The 23961-nt window shown below is 37.4% G+C and overlaps 1 protein-coding gene across 1 annotated transcript; it reads right to left on the bottom strand.

Moving 5' to 3' along the window:
- Positions 1 to 905: 905 nt before the first annotated feature.
- Positions 906 to 23528, bottom strand: LOC145770049 (protein disulfide-isomerase 2-like). The gene is made up of 11 exons (XM_082581637.1): positions 23304 to 23528; positions 20156 to 20353; positions 15427 to 15560; positions 14806 to 14943; positions 13497 to 13604; positions 12462 to 12587; positions 11832 to 12032; positions 11253 to 11373; positions 10217 to 10395; positions 7777 to 7890; positions 906 to 1484 (listed from the first exon to the last, which is right to left on the bottom strand). The coding sequence occupies exons 1-11, from the start codon at positions 23464 to 23466 to the stop codon at positions 1413 to 1415; spliced, it is 1554 nt and encodes a 517-aa protein (XP_082437763.1). The 5' UTR covers positions 23467 to 23528; the 3' UTR covers positions 906 to 1412.
- Between the last annotated feature and the right edge of the window lie 433 nt (positions 23529 to 23961).

Raw genomic sequence — 23961 nt, 5'->3', positions numbered from 1 at the left:
CATAATACAATCAGAAAAAGTCTTTCAATTTATATATAATATTTTGCCAATTTATTATAAATTGAGTTGGCACACAGACATATTTTGCCAACAAAAACTTGCATAAAGAGAACACTGCTCGTGAAACACAATAACGGTGAAACGCACACTAGTGTTTACATGACATTTACAAACATAAAATAAGCAACCCCATGCTCACAGAAAATCGAAAACAGACGTTTTAATCAACCACTGGGACAGTGTGGCTGGACATCGCATTGGAATAACTTTAAGCAATCTCCACCTAGAACTATAATCTGATTGGTCGGTCGGTGGAATCGTATGCAAAGCGACAATATGCTTCCCGGAAAGTATTTTTTGCCTTCGTGCTTTTTAACTCCTCAAGAAAAGTATTTTTGGTTATACTTGTACACTGATACCTTCCGCGGGCCGCAGCGATACAGCGTGGCGGGCCGCATGCGGCCCGCGGGCCGCCAGTTGGTGACCCCTGCCCTAAGGGAACGTTCAAATATTACGTAACGCTTTTTTTCCGAATTTTTGACCCCCCCCATGTAACGCCAACGTAACGCTTTTTTCAATCCCCCCTCCCCCATGTAACGCTTTTTCACTACAAATTCAGCACAAAAAACCACCATTCCGTACTCGAAAGCGTTACGTAACGTTTTGCTTGAACCCCCTCCCCCCGATGTGACGCTAACGTAACGCTTTGCATAAACCCCCCTCCCCCTCGAAGGCGTTACGTAATATTTGAACGTTCCCTAAGACCGGCACTGTGTCAATCTCGGTGAGCGAGTTGCGAAATTTTTTCCCCATACTTTCTGTCTCATCCTCTCTAGCTCTGAATCAAGTGACTCAACAACAAACACTGTTGAGATACTTTCAGTGACAACACAGTCAACGTAATATACCTTAAGACTTAATTACTTTATTTCAAAATTATGGACACCGGTTTGTTCAATTAAAATCCACACAGAACATTTCCAACAACTTTTGAGGATTACTGCATGTCAAACAGAAACGATGTGTATGGCACTTCAGTCTCAAACGAGAAAAGTGGAGAAAGCTTCATTTGGCAATTTGAGCGTTTCGCAAAAATAACAGCTACGTGGAAAGCTATGGCAATTCTTCCAACTAACCGCACAAAATCGCATCACGTAAAGCAATTCAGTCGAAAAATATCGCCATCTTTTTAAAAACCGATATAACGTGTATCAACATTAAATCGACATAAAAATAATACGGAAAAAACTATCCGAGAGATTGTTTTATATTTAGGTACCACAACAGTTGATGCAGACAAGGTCATACGCTTAACACATTTTTCGCTGGTCGAATGTCCAAAAAGTTTGATGTTAACACGAAAGTTTTTCTCCGCTCTCCGGGCATAAAGTTTGAAAATTGGTGACATCATTTTATAATTCATCTCTTGGAGCCTCATCATCACCTTCTTCTTCACCCTCATCCTCGTAATCATCCATATCCTCCTGGAATCAAAAGTAAAGTTTAAAACAAATTTGTATCTAAATCATTTCAGTTGCAAAACCCGGCTTGCAGCCAATAGATGTCTCTATTGCAGTGTTAAGACAGCTCATATTTTTACATTGGTACTGTGTGTCAGTCGAAAGATGGAATCAATCAAAGCATTAGAATAGTTTGATCAGACAAAGTCACATTCTCAATTACTTTTTGGTTCGAAGTTGCACATCCAGAATGAGAATCCTTGACACAGAAAAGCATTGAAAATTCAGTGGGTTATGACTTCATACATTTTGTAGAAGACAATTATGGGGTGTACAATTAATGACACGTCAGTTATATAATATATATGCGTAGCCGAGCTGCGTAGTCGAGTGGTGAGAACGTCTGCGCGACGTTCGAATGGACGTGGGTTCGACACCGCTCCAGAGCACGCGGCTGTGTCTCGGCGAAAGACACTTAATGGCAAGCCAAAATAAGGAGAGCAGCTGACTCGAAGACTATGTCACTTCGCTGCTTCCTGTCGACGGGAGCAAGTCTTTTAGGCGCAGACAGTTGGGCGCCGGTCAAATAGGCGCGCACACTGTGGCGTCTGGATATTTAGGTGCGAAGCACTGTGGCGCCCGTTCATTTAGGTGCTATTTCTAATAAAGTCTGCAGATTGTATCAGCGTGGCAGGTAGGATAATTCTTTTCCCACAAAATGTTACATTGAACAGAAAAATATACTGTATTTGAATGCGTGTGTTCGGCATTTATTTGTTGTTAGTCCAGGTTTGCGTCGGCGAAAGTTTTATCAATAAATTATTCAAGTTTCCGAACATGACTGAGTTCACTTTTAGTGAGTAAAATAATAACTATGATACACTAAACATCAGTAAAAAATATACCGTAGCCTATATTCAAGCGGGTGGTAGGCTTGAGTGAAAAGTAACTTAGTTTTTCGTCAAAACCCCGACTAGGTGTAATAACGAGCAAAGTCGCACCATTATGCTTGCAAATTATAGCTAGGGTTCATATGCCCGATAGAAATGTATTCATGTTGTAGAGCGTTGTCTCATACGAACTCGCCGTACGAATAATCTATCCCGAGTAGAAGCAATTGCGAAAGATAACAAATTAAGTAAGGTTCCATCTGGCGGCAACCTGTGTTCAGGATGCATAGCAAATGTCCTGTGGAGATGCGCTAATATCAAGAGTAGTAGAGCGTTGTCTCGCACCTCATCCCCATTCGCGCATTAACAAAACAACATATTTTTCTGTTCAATGTAACATTTTTTGTGAAAAGCATTGCCCTACCTGCCAAGCTGATACAATCTGCAGACTTTACTAGGAATGGCACCTAAATGAACGGGCGCCACAGTGCTCCGCACCTAAATATCCAGACGCCACAGTGTGCGCGCCTATTTGACCGGCGCCTAAAAGACGTGGACCCCTGTCGACTGTTGTATCGCATCTGTGATCGCAGTGTAGGGGAAGAGCAGAACCTGTGAACAGGGGTGACCTGCGAACCACCCCCCGTAATTTTTTTCTACAAATCTTTAGTGCCAAATGTGGATATTGTTGGCTTTGATACGCTTCGTTAGGTTTTCCTAGGAAGTAACGTCATTTTTAGAGCTGATTTGTGGACAGGAGACCTCATTGAAGATTTTGACATAATTTTGTAAATTTTTGAGGTTGTACAACATGTTTTCTAGTTCTTTCAGTGATAAGTGATTAATGTGCGATAAATTAGCATTGTTTTTAGCTATGTTCAGTGAGACTAAATGTTCAGGTTTTAGGCTGGAAGCAAAAAAATTACCGGTCATGTGATGCGTGACCTGTGAACCTCCCTGTAGGAGCGACCTGCAAACCATTTTGTTTTGGGTCAACAACACGATCCAAAGAAATTAATTGATATCTGTTGACTTCTCTGTGTACAATTTTGAATAAACAAGTTTGTGGTGATGAAGTACAGTCATGTTTGTCCAATTTGCTGATTGCGAATTAAACTTTGAGCACGGACTATTTTGTGCTGATAGTAAAATCATCTGTGTTCTTAACAGAGAGATTTTCCGATGAGCGCATACATTTAGTGTTTCCCATTTAACATTTCTTGTAGTAGCATGACAACAGCACCACATAATACTGTTAAATAAATGGACAATCGAAAATACTGCCTGTTTTTTCAAGCGGCTTAGAGGACCCTCCATATATGGTCGTAGGACCATCACTTGCGGGTCGTATGAACCACTTAGGAGGACGCTACGTTTTTCGCTCCAAGGACTTCCGCTTCCACCAGAACATGCTTAAAATCCATGAAAGTATGGAGACTGTAGGTAGGAAGATAATAGATATACGTAAACTTTGAGACGAATCTTAGATTATAGCCCTTCCCCGTATGCCATCGCAATGGGCGCAAATAAAAACACGATTATTATTATTAATCAAGTTAGCAAAAAAGACTTGGATTTGTCAAAAGCTTGAGAAACTTCACTCGCGGAAATTTAGCCTTGATTTAAACCAACTTAACATGACACCGGCAGCCAATAGACCTTACGCCATTAAAAAAAGTAATCACACCAAGTCACCAATGTAATTCTGGTTCATAAGTCAATGTAACTTGTTTTGCATTTTCCAACTTAAAAATTGCTAAAAAAAGATTAAATGCGTACCAAGAAAGGACTTCACAAACTAAAGTCCCTCTGTTGATTTATTCCATATACTTGTACAAATGTACACTACTGCCAAACTATACACGTTTAATAACTGCAGCCTGAGACACCACGTTGACAGATATTTAGCCTAACTATTCGTTGTTTTTTTTTGCTTAGCAATATATAATAACATTAACTGCATTTTCAAACAAAAGTTGCACAATTGTGCGGTTTCATTGGCAAAACTAGTTTGTCCTGAAGTAAGTTTATGAACTAAGAAATCTTGAACGTCTTTGCAGCCTTTTACCCTCAAACGATTATTGGGATGAAATCTGACCCCAAAAAAATATCAATAACTTTTCGGATTCTTAAAATTTTCAGTGACAACTCTAGGAATTCTTCAATCATTGTTTTCCGGAAAAAGAAATATCTTTTGATATAACGGTCCTGTTTTTTTTTTACAAGTTTAGAATTGGGTTTAAATTTTGACCCCACAGTGGAAAGCTCATGAATACTTACATTATGAAGTTTTTAGCCTACGTCTTGAATGCATAACTAAAAACAGGTCAAATATCACCATAATTTTTTTGTTCGTTTAACTTTGGTTGGGGTAAAATTTGACTCCCACTGTGTTCTTCATACGAATGACAAGGTTTGGCAGTAATTTATGATTCAGTTGTCAACAAGAAGAAAGTGGAACAAGAGAAAGAATAGAGAGAAAAGAAGAAAGTTGCTTCCACGACAAACCTTAATTTTCTAATACTTTTCGCAAGATTGAAACAATAACAAGATGAGTTCTATTCGGAGTTCTAGCAGAGCATGCTAAACTAGCTGCTGTAGGAAGGGTGATACCAGGCTACTGCCAGCAGTTCCTTCAGCCCAACGACTAATCCTAACCTTTACTAAAAGACAAATGTTGTTGTCAGATCTTTAAAAAGACTAAACAATTCTAATGCAATTAGGCATGCATGTCCTTACATCAGCCTTACATGTCCACGCATATTATGTTCGTTGAACATATAATCTCGAGAAAAACTGCATTTCTGTTTTTACTTGTCACAAGAGTGGGTAACCGCCGAATGTGATTTTATAAAGTAGCGAGATGCCAGCCTTGGGCTAAGACTGTTTTAATTAAGATTTTGGCACTAACCTTATCTCTGGAAAGAGTCTGAGATTCTATTTTGCAATACCAGCTACCACTAGCACTGCAAGCGATATAACTGAACCTCAACAACAGACGCAAGAAATAACCAAGTTCCGAGTCAATGGGGTTTAAGTCATTACGTCACCGCGACATTCAGGCATTGTGGCATACAGACTGCATCACACAGATTTGCTACGTATTACACCCTTGCAAAGTGAGTGGTATTATTTAGCAAGCAAAATCCTCAGAGTATTAAAGCAGGTTCGCTTCATCAGAAGTCAAGCGCTTTACCTGTTCAGCTATCCTACTAATATGCACAAAATGATAGAAACTCAGTTACTGGATCACTCAAGCGAAGATTTTGATAATGTGGACAATTATTACGTCAGTACTCAGTGCTGTTAAAAAAATATACACTCTATGTGGGCATAAACTCTAAGCTGACGCTTACAAAAGCATTGCTGACCTGTTGCTTGGGGCTATTCAATTGTCATACGTGGCCTTACATTGGGGAACCGGAATGATCATACAATAGCAAAAAATGAACCATATGATATTCGAACAACCAATTACAACTCATAAAACTTTACTATCGCTGTAAATATAAAATAGAAGCGCAATTCAACCAAAGTACAGAAAAAAATTTAAAACGAAACTCAGTGAATCGTTTGCATGAGAAATAAGACGATAAAAGTCCAGATGGCGGAATCAGAAGTTAGAGTTCCTGTCGCTTCTCTAATTCTTTCTTGGGTTTAGTAGGAGGAGGGCGAGGATCACGGGAAGCTTTAGTAATCGTCTCCTGATGAAGTCAATGTACTGTTAAGCAGTGATGAAGGCAACAAAAATCTACTGCAAACCTCAATACCTTCACCCAAGACACACGACTACAACTCAACAAAGACCTGAGCAATCTACATTTTTGTGGATAAATTCAACGGCACTATTCAAGTGAAAAACACCAACAAAAGGTGCAAAGACAACACATTTTCTAAGCAAGCTGATCATGGAGCAAAACCGCTAAGTGTGCAACTTCCAGCAAAGAATGGAAAAAAAATGAACACCAAAATACCGTCTGAAGGAGATTTTATCGACAATTTTGAACATGATGAGAAATAGCTTTGTTGTCACTCCATGTTACTCAAAAAGAATGTCCGTGATCAAAAAGGTACAGACAAGAGTTGCCTGTTCGAAGAAAGGAGCTTGATCAAACACTAAACATTATCAACAAGCCAGTATCACTACAACGAAATATTAAAACTACACGCAACAAATGATTCGGTAGTTGTGTAAAACAGTTTAAATCCTTTTTGCAATAAAATATACACCTAACATGCCCAGAACCAAGTCTAGCCCAATCAAACACAAACCCAGTCACCAACCAACTACGAGCTAACCCTTCTGTGACATGGCAGATCGCCAGGTTCGCATAACGATAACTACTCACTGCGACAGCGCAACCACACTTTTACATGGCCTCATTTTAAAACAGGATTGTTCTGTTTAGTTTCAGCACAAATAAACACAATCTCCACATGGCAGTGGAAGTTATTTACCATCCGAAACCGACATCCTGTCACGCAAAGCTCATCATTTTCACGCATCCGTATCAACTGCTGTTGTACACTGCCTTGCAGTATATACTATCGTTGAGCGCTTATCGTTGGCTTTAACCTGTTGGCAATGGCACTGGTGACTAAATATTGATTAGACATGTAGAGCCGGTTTTGGAAAAAAGTATTTTTTGGAAGATTTAAAAAGTTAAGTCATACGATCTTGCCATTTGTGAGAGTGGTTCAGTTCAGCAGCCCATAGCTCTAAGGGGCGTAAGCATTTCTCTAGAGCAGCTAACTGTTCATTATCATGAGAAATCAAGGGCTAGTCGAATAGGCGCCACTCAAAAATCGGCGGTACGCATTTAAGTGCCTTGCTAAGGCACCGCCACGGCGCCACATGCTCTTGAGCGGTGTCGAACCAACGCTCTTTTGAACGTCGAACCAGGGCTTTCACCACTCGGCTATGCACTGCAGCCGAGGAGGTAAAATAATCACAAATTTTGTAAACACTAAACAGCAATGCGAAAATAAGACTACCAGCACATTGAACTTGCAAAGCAATTGCGAGTACAGTAGCTGAGCTGCGTCAAGGATTTTTTTCAGAGAAAAAAAGATCTTTTTTGAAACTAACATACAGCAATTAAAGAGCTGACACAAGATTTAAAATACCTTTTTTAAGACATTCAGATAAGACAAGTCGAAGAAACGGAAGTTCATATTCTAGCAATCTACGTAACTAGTAAGACTTGGAATTTTCTCAATGTTGAGAGGAAAAGTTTTCTCCGCTTACACTCACAGTAAACGGTAGTTTTCTTAAATCAAATATTACTTTTAAGACATGAAATTAAGCACTAGCAGTTGTGTTAGTAGTTTCATAAACGTAACATCTACCTACTACAGCATAAAAAAAACGTCGTTAATATGAAAACCAAGTAGCTTTTCAATGTTTTAAATACCACCACCATCACCTCATCTATATCTTCCTCATCCTCGCCGCCGTCACCACCACTCACTTTCTCGCCGTTTGATTTCACATATTCCACCATCGCGTCCACGGTGCGATCTCCACTGTAGTCCAAAATCTGTAACGTCTACTGGTTAAATTTCGATCTTATTAAACCTATTTGTAGTGTAATTCTGTTTATTTTTCGCTGACGCTTCATAGATTCAGTAGAAACAGTTCGTCAGTTTCCGCTTAATTCTGCTTTTTGTGTAAAATTAACTTCTTTCGACCACTTTGTTCATGATCCGCACCAAATGAATAATCTAAAATTTGCTTGCTATGGTTAACTATATAATGACCTGAAAGATAGGTGGTTTAAATAGAAATATGTTTAGATGTCAGCACTTTCAAATCCACTTTTAAAAACCAGAGAAAGTAGCTTCATGAAACAGAATGTTCCTTGTGAGGTACTATTGTGTTCCACCTAGGATAAAAAACGCCATTGCATGTAACGGCGTGAGTAGCGTAAAACGTTTACGTGGCACTAGGGCAAAACCTGACGGTACGCTGACGAGTGACGCGGCGCTTATGTTTCATGACGTGTTTCGTGTCGCCTTGTCAACGCATTCGACAATGCCATATGACAAATCACAGATGCTTTCCTGTGAAAGGAACAGGAACTAGTGCGAAATCATTTTTAAAATTTTTAGAGCGAACATCTGCTGTCATTGAAAGGTTTCCTTCGCACACACAATTTTTTCCGGCCACATGCTACCAATGAAACATATTGTACTGGAGCTTGCAGCGTAACAAAAAGAAGCTTTTTAAGAAAATCAACCTTGGCATAACTCATTGATTATTCTGTACCGGACATCATAATATTCGCCTTATGGGCTGTAATCAAAAATTTATCAAAGTTGTTGAAATTTCGTTTACTGAAACATGTGATCCGTTGGACCAAACGCACTGGATCAATTTGATTCGATAACCAAGGTCTGCTGCTTTACCAACTTCCCTGCAAGTTATAAAGGGTGTCTTGCGTTCAGAATACTGAAAGCTTTTTAACTCAAAAGCAATCCTAAAAAAGTCAAACTCGACATGAAAACAACTTGTTCCACGAAATGACTACTTTCTGTTACAACGATATAGCACTGAAAAGGCCAAACAGACCAAAACAGTAATTTGCTGCCAATCTGACTTTCGACCTGGCGACTACCGCTGGACATAACATCAGCAGTGTTGATCTGTCCGAATAACTTTTTCCGTGTTCTTTCCTTTAACTTGCATTTCAAATGCCACAGATAAAGCGAGTCGGCTGAATTGGAAAACTTTTGTGCTTGCCGGTTGTTTGGCCATACTATACGCAAAAGGACTAACGCAGGGTTTCAAAACTTATCCTTACATTTTGGATGAAACACATACCTAGACAGCAAGTCAGTCGTATTTTACGTCGTAAAAAAATTGAATGTAAAATACGACTGAATTGCTGTCTGGGTACAGGTCGAATTAACTAAAAAGAACTTTAAGAAGAATTTAAAAAAAATTGCCAAAGTTGGAAAAACGACCCAGGTCTCCAAGTTTGTAGTAGTAGTACCGGTAGTACTACACCAGCGTGTAGTAATGGACTTCGGCTTTGTTTAAACTAGCCTTCTTTTAATTTATATTACAGAGTCCCTGTCTGCAATCAGATTGCATATTATATATATAGGATAGGTAAATAATCCCATCTTGTGATCACTATTTCTTTTTTCGTCCTGAGCAGGTTCATTCGCTACAGTTGATGTTCGAAAATCAAAAGTTATAAGCATTAAGCGGGTTACAAAAACGTTGAAACGATTTTAAAACAATACAAAATTGAAACCGCAAGTCTCGAAAAACTCTATTTCATTTATGAGGTATGATAAAGTTCGTTATACCGTGATGTGTTTTATACTCTTTTGCATTATACCAACGGTTATCTACTCTAAAACATGCAAACCTTTAGTTGCAACCATGGTTGCAACCCATTTGTTTCTATTCTAGAATAGTGCATATCATTCTAAGCAATCGTTTCTAGCAGTAGTTGTAACATTCATCTGATGAAAGGGAAAGTAAACGCAAAGACAAACAAGTTGATTTATTGCTTCACTGACGCTTTGCGGACCATCATAACGCGCATTCTCAGAGCGAATAACATACAAAATAAAATTTACAAAGCTATATACTGCAGTGATGAGGTTGAAGGCAAGAGAAAAATTTTTGCCTTGTTATTCGCTCAGAGGATGCGCGTTACGATGGTGCGCAAAACGTCGGTGAAGCAATAAATCAACTTGTTTTTCTTTGCTTTTACTTTCATTAGATGAACGTTGCAACTGGTGCTAGAAAACGATAATTTTCCTGATGCACAGTGAACACACAAACTTTTCAGTATTCATTCTAAGTAATGTCACCATCGCATAAATTATGGAATGTGGGGTATACTCTACCTTGTCAGTGCCAGAAGGAAAGAATTTCAAAGTCGGAAATCCACTGACTTCAAATTCAGAAACCTCATTAGCCGTGGAATCCATCATAGCAATGACAACGTCATCCTCGTCTTTAAAAGCTTCTCCCAATTTCTCCCAAGTTGGTTTGAGGGATTTGCAGTGTCCACACCAGGGGGCATCTGCCATCAACGCAAAAAAACAACAACTAAATAACGTGCAGCATGCTGACGCAGGCAATTCCTGTAGATTTTTTTACTAAAAATCCTTCTACTCTACGGTGTTAATGAAGTGCATATGCAATAAAGGATTCAAGTTGTGAATCTAGAAAAATGAAAAAAAAATTAAACTAGAAATGACCTCTACGAGATTTCATTCTAAGCATGAAACCGAACTCAGTTCTCACCTAAGCACAACTGCACTAACGTGAAGCCTCACTAGCTAACGTTGCTGACGTACTTTACAAGAGATGACACCAAAACGGCATTTGGAAAGGAGCACTCTCTCACATGACACATCAATTCTGCACCATCCGTTGGGATGGTACTACTAGGCCAGGGTCCACCTGGAAACGTCGAGGTTTGTCCCCACGCTGGGTCATTTACTTATTGAATATACACCACGGTGCATCTACAAAAAGAGCCAAAAAGTTCAAGTCACTTTTGTTTGAAAGAACAAAACTTACATTTAAATTAAAAAGGCAAAATGAAGACGATACACTCAAACGCAGAGTACACAGAACAAGAAAGGTCTTCTGGCAAACAGAGCAACAAGACCAGACACTTAAAGTGTCAATCGAAACAAACTAACTAGTCTTTGTCGAGAAAAAACGTCTATTGAAAAACTGTCTGTTATAGCCTCATTTACAGATAACTATCAATCTAAGTTAATAACCTTAACACTCCAACGTTAGCGTTTTGTCTACATTAAAAAAAAAACTTTAATATCTCTCAAATCTGTGCTTTTAAATTTAAAACAATATTTTAGTTACTAAACTAACCAACTAACAGCATCTTAAATAAAACTCGCTTGTACTTACAAAATTCCACAAAAACCTTTTTCGATTCATCAAAAGCAACTTCTCTGAAGTTCTTGCCAACGAGCACAGATACCGGGTTTGTGTTCCAATCTTCGGGAATTTCTTGGGACATCAAATGACGCTGAAATAGGTGAAATGCTTTTAACTGTAAACTGGACCAAACCGTTTAATTGAACTATTATAAACCATGCGGATAAAACCAAGCAACAACATGGCATTTCGCATAATGTACAGAAATAAACTAGAAATAACGAACGTTTTAACTGCACAGCACGTAAGCCCTTATCAAACATTTGGACAACTGTAGGTCATTATTTTGTTTCTTCTGCTGTAATCAAACCGTCATGTGATGTACCTATCTTCCTTGCCATGGTTAATTCATTATCCTGTATTTTTTATTTTATTTTATGTATAAGCTGTTGAGATGTTTGACAAGGACTAACATGCCGTTGCTTGGTTTTATTTGCTTATGGCTCAACAAACTTAGTTCTCCAGCATAAATGTGATACAAACCTTGCAAAAAGCTCCTAAAATGGCCCAAAGAAACGTTAATCAAAATGGTGGCTTAGCAAAAAATACCTTGACATCACCGGAAACCACGCCGGAAGTGAATGCGGAAACTGCATCTTTGCTCAAATCTTTGGTGTCTGGCTTGAATTTCGCCATGTTTTCTGACATTTTGATGATTCGGTAATCTGGTATGTCAGCTTCGGTGAGACCAAAGAATTCCATCACTCGTTGGTTATCCTCAACATCGGTATCAATGTAAACAAAAAGAACCTGAAAATATAAACGCACCACGACTGCAATCACCAGTGTTGACTGTTGAGTTTTCATTGATTTCAATTAGTTCCAAGAATTAAAAACTTAACTTGACCAGTCTAGTATGTTGATCACAGAAATATCCTTTTCTTCCTTAGAATTCAGAGATTTAATGGTAAAAAAAGGAAAATTTGATTGGGCATAGTCATGCGAGCCCTCGGCTCTCCAATGTCAATACACAAGTTAAACCTTATAAAGTTTGTTTCGTTAACTGAGATGTCGGCATAACGCATATTCTAAAAATGTAGACTTTCTACATTTTAAGCTACATCAAACACACTAACAGTAAAAAATCGATATAACCAAGTTAACAAAATCAAAATCCAATGTAAAGCAATGATTGTATCTATGACTGTGTAGTATGACTATGACTGTGTGTAGTCTCACCTTGCCTTTGTACTCAGAAGCAACGTCGGTAAAGGTTTGATGATGCTTGTCAAAATCTTCACTTTTTTTAGACACGAACAAAAGATTGTGAATTTGAATCTCACCTCCGAATATTTTGGGTGCAGTCTGAAAAATAAAAAAAGTTCAAAAACCTCAATATTGATCGTCAATTCAGAATAAACAAGTGGAGAAAATCAAATATAATTAATTTCATCTATCAATTGAAATTTTGACATGGGTATAATTGCATATGGCTATTTACACAAGTGTCCAGAAAATCTTATTCCAGTTTTGTTGACAGCAGTTAGTTATTAATTGAGGATCTAAGTTTCCATTTGTGTAAGAACAACTCTTGCAACTACAAAATGTTGCTGATGTGCAACCGAAGCGGTTTACTTATACAGAAATGAGTATTGCAACTATGAATATGCTATACGACACGTCTATGTCTGAAACGAAAGTCATTATTTTGTCAAAGCGACCAAATAACAATAAATAACAATAAGTGATGTGCATGCACTAAGTAATGTCAACAAGTCCCACAAGCCACTAATGTTTTCTAACTTCAACCAAACACCCACCACTTCCATTTTTGCAGCAAACTTATAAGCAATAACAAAATGAATTGACTAATCGTGCTAGGTTTTTGAAAGAATAGGCACCATCGTGTTCACCACAGACTATTCGAAATGTGCACAGACTCAGCTTTCAGAAGTTTATGTAATAGTTTCCAAAACTTTAAATTCATCGTATTATAATTAGTTTACTATTTTTAGTGTGCTTGAAACACAGGATTAAAAAACATAGTACAACGTTGCCTTGTCGCATGGAAGCTAGTGATCTTAAATACAGACCCAGACAACAAAATGCGTAATTTTTACATTGATTCATTGTCTGCATACGTTGAATCAATGTAAAAATGACGGATGTTACTGTCTGGGGATGTTTCAACACTTGCACGTAAAATCGTAAAAATAAACGCGATTGTTAAAATATTAGTGGCACTGAAACAGATTATTCTGTGGTTTACATTACCTCTGAAGTGAACTCAGTGAATAATCTCAGTTGGTTATTCTTGATAAAAGCGGATAGTGCAGCCACATCAGATAGTTCGCCATCGTAATCCATTCGTCCTTCGTCAAACTATCACCAAAAAATACTACAACACTCAAAAACTACAAAACGACTATACAGCTAAGAATCTAACTTTACCAAATCATTAAATTCTTGGAGTAACGGGGAGGTTTCTCTCATAATCCAAGGCCCAAGCTTATAATCCCATAGCATACTTGCCTTTTTTTCAAATTTTCCATCACCAGTCTTAAGAAAATATTTGTTAAAAAAATGTAAAAAAAATGACTTTCACAAAGTGCACCATCACTCTTAAAGAAATTTTGTGCAACGCTTATCCTTTGACAAAACTCAGGATATATCTCAGGAATTGTTTATCACAATACTTAGCATGCCCAAAACATCCAATAGGCCGTATGCATACATTACGTAACAGACACAATTTACCAAGTGCAATATCTGGTAAACAATTTCCAACAATACAAGCAAAAATATTTGAATTACATTTTAACAAATCTTAACAAGTTTCAACCAATCTTATCAAGCTTTTATCAATACTATAACTTTGGTAGAGAGACAATTCTTGAATACCATAGACAGGTAATTGATAGCAACTTGATAGGATTGAATTGTATAATTTAAAAACAATACATAAAATGAAAAGATAACTCCATAAATTCAAACGTTTTCGAATTCGAAAACTTTCTGCCCTCGTCAGGAAAATAACTTAATTCATCTAAACAAAACAACAGATATTCTTAAAATGTTAATAAATGACTGAAATTAATTACAATCTGCTCTGAGTTACGTGGTTTTAATATTCTGTTGAGCTTAGAGTCGTGCTGCTTTATTTGGAATGCTTCCTGAATCTTAGTTTCAAACTCTGATTGACAGTTCCAAATTATTTTGAATGCATCCAATGTAAATTTGATGTTAAAACAAATACTGCAGTAATACTCATAAATATGGTGTTTGATTTGTGTGTCTTTGTTTGTTGATGTTTGTTAAAATCAGATGTTATGTCGCTCTTGTTAACAGACATCAACTAACACAGTGCAATCAAAGACCACATTTATGACTGCTATAACTCAGTGCAGAATGTAATTTTTATTTTATGTACCGTATTGTTTTTGAATTATGCAATTCAATCCTGTCAAGTTGCTATCAATTATCTGTCTATTTTATCAATACATAACTATGTTTAAATTCAGGGAACGAAAACTAAAACACTGACGAGATTACACATCAACAAAATTACAAAAAGCTTATGTACCTGCTTAAAAAGGGTAACAGCGTTGAGGCTCACTTCCACAGCGCTCGCAACGGCACTGTCAAAGATAACACCGAAAGGAACATCGTCAATTTGGTTTGCAACAACGTCGTAATTCTGCGCTTCAGATGTGTCTTTATTCTGTGATGAATAAACTAATTTAAATTACAGCTAGAACACTGCAGATCATGTTATTGCGTTATAAAATTTGAAAAATATATTGTGCCTAGCACACTGAAGTAGTTTTAAATTTACTTTATTAAATCCAGGTTGAATGATAATGGGTTGCGTATTTTCCTGCAATTCGAATTGTCATACAAATAGCCTTTTTGTGATGTATATAGTTCTTTATAGACCATTATTAAGTTCTTCACACTAGACTTTCAGCAATAACTTGTGTTTTTGTACTTAAACACACATCTGTGTGATGTGGAAAAAAGTTCTAAGAACACCTTACCTTGGAAATACAGTATATATATATAGTGCGGTTTAATTACCCAACAGAAAAAATGTGCAATATACATTTAACACTACCAGTTTCAAGATGCATTTCAAATTACTGCTGGTATATACACAAAAATGTCGTTTTATACTGAACCCCTGCTCTAAAAAACAAAAACTAACCTCAAAATACCCAATAACGGCCACTTCGTTGCCATCTTTGAAAGCAGTCACTTCATCAGCAGTGTTTAAGACCTTGCATGGTGGACCTGTTTTCTTCTTTAACCAGTTCACAATGTCAGGAGCTTGTCTTCCTCCTGGTAATCACAAGGAAGCCATAAACATAAACTGCAATCCAGTTATTAAACTATTCAAAATAACCATTAATTGAACAATCACAAAAGCTAACGTTATATTGACCGCATGTGCAGTAGGCATAACGCAATAACGCATAAGCCATTGCAAGATTAAGTTACCACATCAAGTTCAAATTTTAACTACAAATTCCATCTTTTTGCAACACAGTATAACAAAGAATAGTCAGCAGAGTGACTGTGATACATGCATAGGGCACCAGCAAACCTTTTAGAAGGACAAACAAACTATAAGTAATGGATTTATAAACATTAAACAAGTGACCAAAAGATTACTGCTAGATTATGGCACAGTTATACTATAAAATTCAAGAACAAAAAGATGCCTACAAATACTTGTAGCTACTCCCAAGTCCCCACCACATCATAAACTACAGACTTAATACGAAGTATCTTTCATGATTTCACATGTAAACATTTCAACTTTCACTTCCTCTGAACTATATCACACTAACTGTCATAAGAAAAAATTTAAATACCAACCACCAAAAACAAACCACCATTTTAAACACCACAGATATCTGCTTCTACACTAAGCTACAAAAGCTACATGTACGGTAACCAGAAAGATAATATTACCCATCAATCCTCATCCTGAAAAATCGTTATCCGTTATCAATTTATTCAATACAAGAAATCTGCCAACTACTCCTTCTACAGCAAGAACAATCTCAGTTTCGGGCTGCAAACCAAAGTGGGGAAGATAACATCTTTTTTGATATGACCAGGTTTGTTAAAACTATCTGAACTTATATATCGGTAAGTAAACTGAATCACTATCAGAGTAACCTTTACAGACTGTTTCACCCTTTGTAGGATCCACAAAGAGTGAAACAGGCTGTAAAGGTTACTCTGATAAAAGTGATTCAATTTACTTGAATCTGCTTAGCATTGAGCACTCTTTTGTGGTATTTATATCATTTATCGAACTTGAATATGAACTAATCAAATTTATTAATATCAAAAAACACTTTTTTTTGTATTTAATCCAGAACAATCACCACCGGTAACAGAAATAGAGAAAATAAAGGTAAAGCAGTGGTTCTCAACAAAGGCGTTTTGATTTTGCAGGGGGGTGGTATGATTACCTCAGCTTCAGGGGGGTGTTTTAATCATTAAGGGGCATTCTGGTTTAACCCATCTACTGCCCAGCGTAACGATTTCGTCAAAGAGCTCGTATCTTCGTGGTAGCATTTCCTACCTCATACCTTGGTGGAAAAGGGATTCAACTGTGTTGTTCTGCTACATACCAAACAACGAAACCCACTTGACATATTCATAAGAGGTGATCTTCAAATGTTTCTCGCTGGCTTTACACCGGATGTGAAGAAACTGGCACTTTCTCACCAAGCCCAAGGTTCACACTGACTACCAGTAGGCCTATACTGTTTTCATGCTCGCAAATATATGTTTGCTTTTCATCAAATATAGTTACTAGTCTCTAAAACCCTTACAGCCTGTTTCAGCCAAAAAGGGGGATCATCAAAAGGTCCTTTTTCTAATAGAAATAGAATTCTATTTGAATAAGGACCTTCTGATGATCCCCCTTTTAGGGTAAAACAGGCTGTAAGGGTTTTAGAGACTGGTAACTGGCCTATATTTGATGTAATTCACTCTGCTTGGCATTGAGCACTTTTTGTAGTATTAATAGGATTTATTGTTTTATTTATTCGATTTTATTCGACTTGATGGGAAACACATGTTCAAAAAGATAAACGAGCTTGTAGGCAAAAAATCAGCACCAACATCGAAGTGTATCAGAGCGGCAAATGGAGACATCCTTCATGACCCAAAAGATGTAACTCAGAGATGGGAGGAATATATACAGGACCTCTTTCGGGATGCAAGCAGAAGCAAGCTTACTGAAGATGCATCTCGAGATGTGACAGGTCCACCGATCTTGAAAGCCGAAGTTATGTGGGCTCTGCATCAAATGAAAACAGGAAAAGCAGCTGGGCCAGATGAAATCTGTGTGGAAATGATTAAAGCTATAGACGAAGAAGGAATAGACATCATATGGAAGCTCTTAGACAGAATATATGAAAGTGGTGTGATTCCTGAGGACATGTTGAAATCAGTATTCATTGCACTACCCAAAGTTCCAGGAACACTTGATTGCGACAAACATCGCACTATTAGTCTGATCTCACACACTGTGAAATTGCTGCTAAAGATCATCCTCCAACGCTTAAGAAGGCAATTGCTTCCAGAAATAGGGGGCAATCAATTTGGCTTCATGAAAGACAGGGGAACAACCAACGCAATCTTCACGATGAGAATGCTTGGTGAAAGAGCAATCGAAGTCCAGCAAGACCTATATCTAGCATTTGTAGATTTTAAAAAAGCCTTCGATAAAGTTCGTCACGAACAGCTTTTTGAGATGCTGAACAACATTAACGTTGATCACAAGGACCTGCGCATAATTAAGAATGTGTATTACCAACAACAAGCTGCAGTTCGCCTACCTGAAGGTCTGTCTAGATATTTTGAAATTCAACGTGGGGTCAGACAAGGCTGTGTGATGTCACCAGATCTGTTTAACTTGTTTAACTTGTATAGTGAAATGATTCTCAGAGAAATAGAAGGTATTGATGAGGGAGTTTTAGTGAACGGCATCTCATTAAACAATATTCGCTATGCTGATGACACTGTGCTCATAGCGACATCCCCGGATGGTTTACAAACACTAATTAACAAAACTTCAGACATCAGTGCAAAATATGGAATTGAAATTAATGACAAAAAAACAAAATGCATGACTATCTCCAAACAAAGTCCTGAACCCCACTTTGTACTTCACCAGGGAGGCAACACAATTGAACAAGTGTCTTCTTTCAACTATCTTGGTTCTCTCTTAACAGCGGACGCACGATGTAAGAAAGAGATACGAAGAAGAATAGGCCTAGCTAAAGACGCTTTTAATAGACTACGACCTATTCTATTGGATCGCAAGCTTTCTATTCTTCTGAAGGTGCGACTTCTCAAAGTGTTAGTGTGGTCTGTTCTCCAGTATGGTTGTGAAACATGGACTTTCAACACAGAAACTAGGCGTAACATTGAAGCAGCAGAAATGTGGTTTTACAAAAGAATGCTCAGGATTTCATATACTGATCACATCACAAATGCAGAAGTTTTGAACCAAGTACATCAAGATAAGGAACTATTGAACAACATAACTCAAAGGCAACTCAAATTTCTCGGTCACATTATCAGAAAGGAAGATTTCGAAAATCTCTGTCTAAGCGGCCGCCTTCTCGGGAAACATGCTCGTGGCAGACAAAGAACAACATTTATATCCAATTTCAATACATCAATCAGCCAACCAAGAACACTTTGGGACACTGCGCGACAAAGGGAACACTGGAAAAATTTACGAACTGAGCATCTAGTTCATCAAAGGCCGCATCGGCTATGATACTGTTGATGATTGTTTTATACTCGCTTTTTGTAATGACTCATTTTTGTTGGGGGGGGGGGGTAAAATTTTGCCAGTTCATGAAGGGGGCGTTCAGGAAGGGGGCAGTTCAGGAAGGGGGCCAAAAAAGGTTGAGAAACAACACTGAGGTAAAGATATAATTATAAATGATTATGTACTACACGTAGCCTACTATAAATATGAAATATATATATACTGTACATGGAAAATCACAAAACCCAAACTTACAAAAATTATCAAGCTTGCAGCCCTACTATCTCTATTTTAGGTGGGGCAAAAAATTTTCATTGTGCAATTAGTGGAATCAATCGATACAATCGCAAATTGCAGTACCAGAAGTTGATACATAGTTTTGAAGTACAATACTCATGACATGACTGCCATACCCGTCTGAAACCTGCTTCAAAGCACCTCAATGAAACATATGAACAGATGTTGGCCATGTCAACATCTTATACATCATTCCACAACAAACATGCACAATTTAATAAGTACACTGACACTTTGTGACATCACATCTGCATTTCCAAGCCTAATGGCTCTGCCTTATTCATCATATAGCAACAACCAAACATAAACTTATATTCCACAATTAAAATTGCCTCAAATGACAGCATAACTGCCATTGCGATTTGAAATAAACATTAGGAGTGACTTGGTAGTTGATATGATAACATAAAAGCTTTCATTGGACATTAACAATTCAAAAACATAAAATGTTTATTATTTTGCAAAACTTCACTACATTTGTATAACCACTGGCCAACAGTCTATCCACTACTTCCTGAAAAAACGGGTCCATGTCATGCACAACCTTTCTAGTTGATATCGCATCTAAAGACATGCATTGCACACATCTTGCCAGTGAAAAATAAACTTCGGCGTCCTTTATCTTTGAAGAATACAACAGTGGGATATGCCACAATTTGCATAACTTCAGCAGCTCGCTTTTCAACTGAACAGTCTAATTTGCTCATTTTAACTTCTGGCAACATTTTTGCTGCTGCTGCCATTTCTTTCATAAATGTAAACGATTTCCCAAAGGAAGGATCATCTATACATAAACAAGACAAGTTATAAAATCAATTGTAAATTGACATACCTTGGTACTCAGATGGTTTACCACTAACAAAGAATTTTAAAGTTGGATAACCCCGCACTTCAAATTTAGTTCCTAGACTTTTTTCGGCAGTAGCATCAACTTTCGCTAAAATTGCTTCAGATTCAGCTTCTTTTAGGGATGCCGCAGCTTTAACATATTCGGGTGCAAGGGCTTTGCAATGTCCACACCATGGAGCATCTTAAAAATATAAACTGAAATTATGATTGCGATGTTCAAGAGGTTTAGGTTTTATTTAAAAGGCTTATTAACAACACTCTTCTGCACTTGGGTGCAATTATAGGTACAATTACAAAAGCAACTTCAGAGATAATTGATGTTCTGGAACATGTGTGTGTAGTAAAGTGGCAAATGTATAATGCTAGAAATGAATGTGATTTGGGAAAAATAATAGGAAACAAACATTTAAATGAAAAGCAGTGCTTTAGTCTAATAAAGTAGGATATCCAGGCACTGGTTGCCATGGATCCAAGAGGTTTGTTAAGTGGCAAGTATTGCCAGTAGAGGCAGAGTTATGGGTAGGGGTTGAGTTTTGTTCTCCGACCAAGAATTCAAATTTATTAAATCACAAGCTTTTGTCCTCAAAATTTTTCTTAAGTTAGGCCAGAATTCCTTATTTAGCAACACTAATGTTGTAGCTATTATAGCCATGTCCTTAATTTGAAGTCAAAACCAGAAAATACTGAAAATAACTGTTTGTTATGCCGGTGTATCAAGAGTTTTAATAAAGTAAAGACATATTAAAGGCATTTTTCAACTAACTTGGTGAAGACCAATAGTGTTGAAAATTGTTTTTGAGCAAAAGACCGATAACACTGGTCTACACAACTTTTCTTGCATGGAGTTTTTCAATGGATTTAGGGTAATTTTGGGGTGCTGAATCCGAATCTGACCTTAGATTTATCCTATCACCAGGCCTGGAAAAAATGGGGAATCCGGGAATGACATTCCCAGGAAATTTGTCAGTTCGTGGGAAATTTTTGCCGTCAGAATCACGTTACTAACGTCTTTCATTTACCGTCAACCGTCATCGTGATTTGCTGACACATTGCAGTTCCGACACTGATTCGTATCACTGCGTAGTGCGTATTTACGATTTCCAACTTGTACCTCAGAGCTGAACAAGTTCAGCAAAATTGCGCAAATATATTGCAGTAGTCCGCCCGAAAGCGTCGTCAAAAGCACGGGAAGTGTAATTGAAAAAATTCGAAATGTTTGCGGAGGTACAAAAACATCCACAAATAAATAAATAAAGACATTAGCAACGAGCTGCTCATTCACTGGAATGGGCCACACGTAAGCAAGTGTAATAGCATCGTGAAAGAGGGTCTTAATCTACGTTTTAAAGGAAAACTATGGCATTTTAGTACTAATGACGTTCGCTCGAAAATGTACAAAGTGTCTGCTGTGGTAGATAGACCAAACAACAAGAAATTGTCACCATTTTTTATGTCCCGGTAATGTATTTGTAGTAATTTCGCATCCGGGCAAAACTTGCTTGCGGTTTCTTTGATTTACAAAAACAGCTGTTTTAGCGTCGTAATTTTGATTTTGTTGTCAAATTAATTAATGCATTTCGTTATTCTTCGTGTAACCGACTGGTTGTTTTGTAGGTTGCAGAAGTAATTTTCGCAACGTCTTGTGTTCTCACTCAGCAAAACTTGTTGTGCATTTAGCCGTCTGGCCGTTTTTTGTGCTATATGCCTATATCGCTTAATAATTAGTTATGCTATTCATGCACATTGCACATACTATCAACCCGTTCGAGCATGAAGCATCTTGTCAAGCACGTAACAAGCGGCTCGTGGTGTCGTATTGTTTCATGACATTCACACGGTGGTCGGTGAGTAAGTGGATCTAATTTGTAAGCATGCGGCGTCTAATTTATTAAGCCTATTGTTGTTGGCCAATGTATTCCGATCAAAGCGGGCACATCAGGCACAAACAGTGCGCTATGCCTGCTTACGAATACGATACCAAGATTCTTCATTGGAACTATGAAGCTACAATTGGCCGTCCATATTTTTTGTGTGAGGCTTTTCGCCGGAAAACTGTAAACGGTGTAATTATGACGTCATTATCGTGATTGTAAGCCGTGGGAAATTTTTTCGCTTAAAAACAGATTCCCGGGAAGCTAAACATTTTTTCCAGCCCTGCCTATCACGTCAGGTTTGTGAGATATGATAAAAGCAAATTGTTACTTTTGTCAAAAGTGGAAGATTTGACGTTGCGTTTATTGCATATACACATTGTGGTATATCCAGAAATCCAGGCCATGTGGTGCATAAGTAGCTGAAATACACCCACCAACTATAATTTTGATACCAATTTGTTTTCTAAGCAACATTATTAACAAGGCAGTAATAACAAGCCAAAAGGGAGGCTAAAAGTATAACTGACCCCCTCCCCCGTCAATGTTTTGCATGAAACCACAAAGATTTAAGCAAGCCTATGGCAATGCTTGTCCAGTAACCTTATTTAGGCTGTTTTGGCCTGTCTAACACTAACCTTTCGTTATTGCACTGCATATGTTGGTGATAAACGCAACGCCAAATCTTCCAAATCTGTTTTTTTGAATTACTGATATTAATTGACTACTGATATATAAGGCTTTGAATTTTTCTGATTCAGTATTTTAGCTCTAATTTATGGTTGCCCAAAGATGTTCCGACACCCTACACTCAATGCAATAGAATTTTTCATTGCTGGCACAAACATGTAAGAATGACAAACTTTGAATTTTTCTGATTCAGTATTTTAGCTCTAATTTATGGTTGCCCAAAGATGTTCCGACACCCTACACTCAATGCAATAGAATTTTTCATTGCTGGCACAAACATGTAAGAATGACAAAGTAGACACATGAGTTAGGCACCAAAAATGCCAAAACAAAACCTTGAAAATATGCATCGATAAAACCAGTGTTTATAATTTGCACAACCACCAACCTATAACTACTGTGCAGTGTACATGTTAGTTCCTGAGTTAAATTGTTACTTCATAAATAGTCGTTACATTTACGGTACCTCACATATATATACCCATTACACAAAAAATTATAAGAAAATTGTGTCAATACTTCCTAATAAAACTAAATCATATTTAAAAATAATTTAAACAATCTACTTACAAAATTCAACTAAAACATATTTGTTGTTTGATAATACATAATCAAAGTTCTTTTCATTTAAAACTAAGACTCCCTCATCATCCTTTACTTCAGGCACATCTTCGTTGGAAAGAACTGAATTAACCAGAACAAACAACAACGCAATCTTCAAATAATTGTTCATTATTTATTTTAACAAATGACTAGAACTTGATATATATCAACTAACTCTCAACCTGATAAAGTAACAAATGAACGACGATATAATTGCAAAGTTAGGCCAGGCTTCAAAAACCACTGGAGCATGAACAAGTTGTCTCAAGACGTGGCGAAAAAAAAGCACTTCGTCATGCTGTGCTCTTACGTCGTTGATCATCACAATCCGTGTGATTCTTCCATTGGTTGATGACGTTCGGCAACTCTCGAAATCTGCCTATTCATGTTTTATAGATAAGCAAATGACTGTCAATTGAGTTGGGGGATTTTTGAAAATATCAATTCACCAATTAAAAAAAAACGTCACCAAACAGCTCTTTTAAATATAGTTTGGCCAAAAGCTTGGCTACAAGCTTGAGGATTTTTTGGTTAAATTTTTTAATTTGAAAAAAATAAAAAATAAAAGCTTTTGGAAGAAGGAGGTCTTGCATCGAGGTGCTTCAGCGACTTCAATCATTTTCAT

This window comes from Aplidium turbinatum, chromosome 5 (genome assembly GCF_918807975.1).
Source record: "Aplidium turbinatum chromosome 5, kaAplTurb1.1, whole genome shotgun sequence".
Classification (NCBI taxonomy): Eukaryota; Metazoa; Chordata; class Ascidiacea; order Aplousobranchia; family Polyclinidae; genus Aplidium; species Aplidium turbinatum.
Note: the sequence above shows the minus strand (reverse complement) of the source record. Positions and strands in the feature narration are given on the sequence as shown.